Source organism: Chaetura pelagica, unplaced genomic scaffold, assembly GCF_000747805.2.
Source record: "Chaetura pelagica isolate M959 unplaced genomic scaffold, ChaPel_1.0 scaffold13, whole genome shotgun sequence".
NCBI lineage: Eukaryota > Metazoa > Chordata > Aves > Apodiformes > Apodidae > Chaetura > Chaetura pelagica.
This window is the reverse complement of record NW_009954543.1, coordinates 2,715,991-2,722,506: the sequence shown is the minus strand read 5'-3', so window position 1 is coordinate 2,722,506 and position 6,516 is coordinate 2,715,991. Positions and strand designations below refer to the sequence as shown.

At 35.6% G+C, this 6,516-nt stretch overlaps 1 protein-coding gene across 1 annotated transcript in view; it reads left to right on the top strand.

Annotated features, from left to right (window-relative positions):
* Positions 1-6,516, top strand: part of PLEKHH2 (pleckstrin homology domain containing, family H (with MyTH4 domain) member 2) — a 49,173-nt gene that overhangs the window by 24,025 nt on the left and 18,632 nt on the right. The window contains exons 8-14 of the mRNA XM_010004946.1: positions 812-887; positions 1,369-1,463; positions 2,079-2,223; positions 4,183-4,319; positions 4,992-5,102; positions 5,362-5,448; positions 5,979-6,137. Of these exons, the coding sequence (XP_010003248.1) occupies positions 812-887; positions 1,369-1,463; positions 2,079-2,223; positions 4,183-4,319; positions 4,992-5,102; positions 5,362-5,448; positions 5,979-6,137 (810 nt within the window). The remainder of the gene's footprint in view (positions 1-811; positions 888-1,368; positions 1,464-2,078; positions 2,224-4,182; positions 4,320-4,991; positions 5,103-5,361; positions 5,449-5,978; positions 6,138-6,516) is intronic.

Genomic DNA, 6,516 nt, shown 5'->3' with positions numbered 1-6,516 from the left:
CCTGCTGTTGAAAAATATAGTCACTGTTTTTGTAGATAAGACTTTTTTTTTCATGTCACATCTAAGTTACATATCCCTTTTTGAGTCTATCAAATGAGGCTTGTGACTGCATTTTTTAAACACCAATAGAGCCCAAGAGTGCCGGTGTCAGTCCCTTTCCTTTAAACATTGTACCACATACAATCTAGACAATTAAGTTGGCAGAAGACAACTACAGACTACAGAAGTTACTGATAACTTTTCCAAGTAAAATTTGAAAGCCATCAATCAGGGAGTTAAAATAGATATTAATATTTCTTATACAAAAGCCGAAATTAACTGTGTCTAGACTCACTAATTCTTCACTTCCACAGGCAGAGATTTATTAATGATTCAGAGATGAATAATGCATTAATGTATCAGCTTTTCTATGTATAAATTTTAATGGATATTTTTTCATTTTAGGTTTTCTTTTTGTGGCCTTTTAACACAAAACTGTTCAAAAGTTGCCTCCATAATGGCTTTTCTATATTCTTAATATACAGTCTTCCATTAAAAAAATTTCTCACTATCACTTCTGTGGCCCTTGATAATAGTATTTTTAAAAAGAAGGTATCTGTGTGAAAGAAGGTTGAAACAGACCATGGTTGTGGTGTTTATGGCAGTTAAAACAAGGATGTGTTCTTTGGCTGCTACTGATGACACCATTTTATCAAGCATTTTATTATGTTTGTTCTAACACAAAGACTAGGAAGCTATGTGGAGACTAAACAGAGGATAAGTAATTGTTGTGCTTCAAATATCTAACAATGAATCTGTTCTGCTTGTATAGGAAAGCAGAATTTATGCTGTAGCCAAATCTGGTTTGAGGATATCTGAAGCTTTCACCATGGAATCTCTGAACAAAGGTAGCTGTTTATTGTCTCATGAACAAAAATTTTCTTCTTATGGTGATTTGTAAGCAAGGACCAAATGTCCCACCTTTCTCTGAGATACTTCTCTGAATATTCAGTTATTTACTATTTAAAACCTAGAAGATCATTGGTTATCTTTCCAAGGTTGTCTATTACCTTGCCTCTTGACTTTGTCCCAGATTTGTACTTCATTCACTCCAGTTTTCTTTGCAATTCAATTTGAAGAATCTATAGCAGGTACCAAAGTAAGAGATCATACTTTCAATCCAAAAAGTGTTAGTTGTCATGACTAAAATTCATTTATACTCCTTAAAACAACTGTAAATTTCAAAAAGCTATAAATCTCACATACAAAACAGTTCAGGAGTTAGTTTGCTTTTTATAGCAGTTAAGCAATGCAAAAAAATGACATAAGAATTTGGCTAATTGAGGGGTAAATTAGGAAGGTGATTTATACAATATATTGCTTTTTTAGGTGCTGTTTCACTAACTTCATACTCCATATCTGGATTATATACATCTCTGATATATAAGAACATGACCACTCCTGTCTACACCACTTTGAAAGGGGTAACTGTATTACTGTTTAAAGGAAATTTTTTAATATAGTTAGGCTTTACATCCAGGAACTTGCTGTTTCACATTTGATGCTACTATGCCAAATATGTCACAAGATGATGTTTAGAGAGTACAGAACCCCAGAAGTAATGGCACTGTTAAATAGCTGTGAAAAAAATTGTTGCTGCTTATAAAATGTTACTAACCCATCAGTTCTTCTTAGGTTCCTTGCTGATTTTTCCAAAGGCTTGTTAATTATTAAACAGAGCCACATGTTCAATGCCATAATTAAAAGTGTGTGTGTGTAGAAATGTCTTTGTGTCAGTGCCAAAGCAGCTTATAGTCAGATAGCCAGGAGTAACTAATCACAACATTGTTTGTTTTCTGGCTGCCTTTTGTGATTCGGAAAGACTCATGCTTTGAGCTACCTCAAGTTTCTGTTTTAAAGTGTGGGGGTGGGTTGAGGATACAGAGGGCAGAGGGAATTCAGTTTTATGTTGATATTTGTGTGCCAAAACTCACAAACCAAGAACAGCTTTGAATGGTAAGAAGCCAGCAGACCTCTGCTACAGTATGAAGGAAATGACTGATACACTTCATCAAAGAATGTTGTGTTCATTTCTCCAGAAAGCAACTCAAATAAGCAACAGCCCATTTATAGATGAGTCATCAGGGTCTGAGGAAGAAGACAGTTCTCGGTCCAGCTCAAGGACTTCTGAGTCTGATTCTCGAAGCAGAAGCGGTCCAGGTAGTCCTCGGGCTATGAAACGAGGTGGGCAAAACCTGTAGCAATGAGTAACTGCTGTGAACTCTGGGGAAATGTGCAGTCTACATTATCTTCTTACGAACGGATTTCTTCCTTAAGCAGCATGGACGTTTTAAATCTATGATTTTACCTCGGCTATCAAAGCCTGCATCTATTATTCTAGCAGGAGAAAAGACTGTTAACACCTTGCTTTTGAAGGTATTAATCTAGTAGCTGGCTGTTGTCATGGGGGAGAAGTGACCTGTACATTTAAAGCAAGAAGCTCCATCCTATCCATATTCTGTCCTGCCAAGGACAGAGTTAACTTGACTGTTAACTGTAGGTAGGTTAAAATGGCCTAGAAAAAAGTAATTGCCATCAGAAAAAAACCTGCATATATTCGAGTTCATAAAACAAAGTAGTTTAACATGATCAGAAAGCAAGTTGAAAAGTTCCCTCAAGACAGTATTTGATACTATCTCATGCAATAAAGGCCTTCATTCATTTTTATGTGAGGAAACAAGGGAGACTGTGATCCAATATCCTAGTGAGGCCAAGTGTTAAGATCCTTCATTATATGCTTTGGAAATGCAAAATAACATTATTCAGTTGTTTCCATTAAACATGTTAAAATCTCAGCTGGAGCTCTACTCAGTCACACTTGCACAGGTAGATAGTCACTGGTCCACCAGGAGTTTTCCAGTGCCAGCAACATGTGATGTCAAGTCTGTCTGCATTGATGTAGTTACAGTTTTGCTACATTAGTGTGAAAAGGATCCCTAGTTTCTGCTTCCCAACAGATCCATCATGCTGAGCAAAAAATCAGTGCTGTGTCTGCAGACACATCTCATGTTACATGCTTGCACAACAGGAAAAGTAAATTAGCCAATTTAATAGCTGGTTTCACCCACAATTTATATCTGTATCTATAAAATGAAACTATGCCCTTTGTTGGAGCTTCTCAGAAAATACCCCTTGCATTGTTTTAAACATGGAAACCTTTCTTAACCACAAATCACATATGTACTTTCTGTGTTGAGATCACATTGTTTAAAAATTTAGGCAGTCACAAATTTCCGTAGGTGCATAAATAGTTTCATATTTGTTATTAAAGATCCTATATGAGAAGAGATAAACCCACTCCAAAAGCCCAGGTGGCTTCCCAAAGAAATAAACAAGAAGAGTTGGGGTTTTTTTAAGATAAAATTGGCAAATGAGTTTGAAAATTAATGAAACAAAGGAAACAAGGCAAAGTCATTTCAATCTTGGAGAGTAACCTTTCAGTGAAGAACACTAATCAGAAAGTAAAATGTCCTTTAAAAAGGACATGCTCACGTTTGAAAATAATTATTTCTATGATGAATAAGGGAGGAGTTTGAATTTTTATTGTTAATTCACTAGAATTGAGTGCATTTTGCTCAGGATCAAAGCTAATAAACTTTTAAAAAAACTTGAAATCTGGAATTTAGATTTTTAGAAAGCCTCAGTACAAAAATTCGTACTAATTGCAAAATAAAGGCAGTCACCTACAGGGTCAACATATAGCGGGTCTTGAGAAGCAGTTGCTTGAGAAATCCAGATACTAGAGCAAAAGATAGAAAGGGGAAGGGGAAAGTTGCTTAGTTCAATAAAAGATCCTGTATTCATTTTCTAGAGAGAGTATGATGCATAGCACTAAGTCCCTCCTTAAAAAAGGTGTTGTAATATAACAACAGGTGATAATGTATAGAAGACATTGATTTGTTGTTTCATTCACAAGTGACTTAAACTCTATTTATGAAGAAAATGGGATTCATGTATTAGCACTGTGCTAATGGTTTGATACTATGGTATTTTACAAATGCTTGATTCCTGATGGATTTATGTTGATAATTGTGTTTGCCTACAGATCCTACTCAGATATTCTTCCTGCATATCCATTCTAATCTCACTCGTTTCTAATGTAATAAAAAAACAAGAAAAATTATCTTTCTTCTTTTAACTCAGGGGTGTCTCTGTCTTCTGTGACATCAGAAAGTGACTATGCTATTCCTCCAGATGCATATTCAGTAGATACAGACTGCTCAGAGCCAGAGCAGAAACTTCCTAAGACCTCTTCCTCATCTAGTGATAATGGAAAAAATGTGAGTTCTGAAGTTCTGTGAAGAAGTGTACCTATGGTGCTTTGTGTATATTTATGTTCAAAGACTGCTACCAAATCTTACGGGGTACTGATCTGTTTTTTTTATGGCCTGTGTTAGTAGTTAGTGTCTTGACATACAAGTGGATAGACTGCCTGGTAATGAAGAGAATTTAAGTTAAGCTTTCTTCACAGAGCAAATCTGTGAACTCTGTTCTACTGGTGTACACACTAAAAGTATCTCTGTGCAGAGCTCTGAATCAACAGTGCTTTATATCTGGTGTAGGTTAGGACCTCAAGGTGGGAAAAACTATATATTTACGTTGCATTCATTTTGTTCCTTGTTTAATATAAATAATTTGAAAGTAAAATAAGGAATCATCATGTTCTTCATTCTCTTGTGTAGTTCTGGGCAAATAACTTACTGTCTTTCATGTACTGTAACTGTAGGTAGGGATATTATTAGTTATCCCACATGCATGGCATTTGTCTTAAATTATGCTTGTAAAAACTTTGTCATTGGACTAAAAGTTTCATCAAATAGTGTAATTATTACTTAGCATGCTTTTAAGTCATTGTTAAAATATCTGTGTGGGTGTCTATTTATACATAACTCTGAGGGGTATAGGTATAAATGTGTACCTAACTACTTTTTACCCGACTTACGAATAATCAGGAACCTTTGGAAAAATCTGGATATCTGTTAAAAATGGGTGGTAAAGTAAAGACCTGGAAACGACGGTGGTTTGTGCTTAAAGGAGGTGAATTACTGTACTACAAATCTCCAGTAAGTACATGTAACTTATTTGCTATTTAATATTAGATTGTTTTTGCTGAGAATCTAGGGCTGCTAGAAGGAAAATAAATGCATTCCTGATGTCTGAGCTGTTAAAAAGTGATTCAGGACTCAGTTCCTTAAGAGGTGTACAAAGTACTCAATGTCTAACTAGGAAGTATTTATCAAGATTAATGTTTAAATAAGTTCTATCATTATTTATTGCTATTTGTTGGTAGATTTAAAATATTTTTCCATGCTTTCCATACAGAGTGATGTCATTCGAAAACCTCAAGGTCAAATTGAGTTGAATGCATCTAGCCTCATTGAAAGGGGTGATGGAAAACAAACAATTCAGGTGCCTGCTTTTCTCATCTGTGTTTCAGTGGGTATTTATTTCCTCTATCTCCAAAACCAATCGCTTTTTGCAGTCCTTACTGCACTGGAAATCCAAGTGTGGACTTGGAATTTATCAGTGTCCTTTGTTTGAAACCAAAGAATCATCTTAGTTATAGACACTATGGAAAGGCCTACATATAGTCTTATTTGCATTGCTACAAAGGTCAGACCATCACATATGAAATATAAATAGGTTAACCATGGGGCCCACCATTATTGTTTAGAGAATTTTTCTGAAAGGAGATAAAATTGAGTTTTTCATCTCTGCTGTCCTAGAACTTTACATATGAAGCCTTAGAAAGGGTCTGTCTGCTCTGCCTTATCATGGAATGTTTCATTAATGAAAATCACTTTGGGGAAAATAGGTCCCCCCAGAGTTGTAAAACTACATTGGGGTGGTAAATGTTACAAACCACCCTCCCCTGTCCCCAACTGCAGGGTCAAATGTATAATGTTCTTAAAGCTCAAGACTTTTCTGTTACTGCATAGCTGACCACAGAAAAAAGAACATACTACCTGACTGCAGATTCTCCCAACATCTTAGAAGAATGGATCAAAGTACTACAGAATGTTCTTAAAATACAGGCTGCCAGCCCACTCTTCATACAGCCTGAAATCAAGCCAACCATGAAGGGATTACTTACAAAGGTAGGAACACTTGTCATCCCTCTATCTGCTTTATTCTGTTTTTCGTAGGAGTACCTGGATGAAAATGGCCCTACGATAAAATAAATACAAGCAAAACAGATATGTATTTTCTTTCCCAGTACTTTATAATATGAATAATCCAGAAGGACTACCAACTCACCTACTTCAGGAAATATTTTCCTTTTTTTAATTTGATGTGGGTCTTGTCTTTCTAATTTCTTAGTTTCTGTGTTTAGTTCTTCATTTGCACTTCAGTGGTATCCTAGATGAGCTTATGTGTCAGTATCTAATTGACCTACCTTACTTCAGTGGAATGTTCTTTTTTTTTCTGTATTGCTCATTGAGACAGATTATTTCAAGATAATAAGAATACTGTATA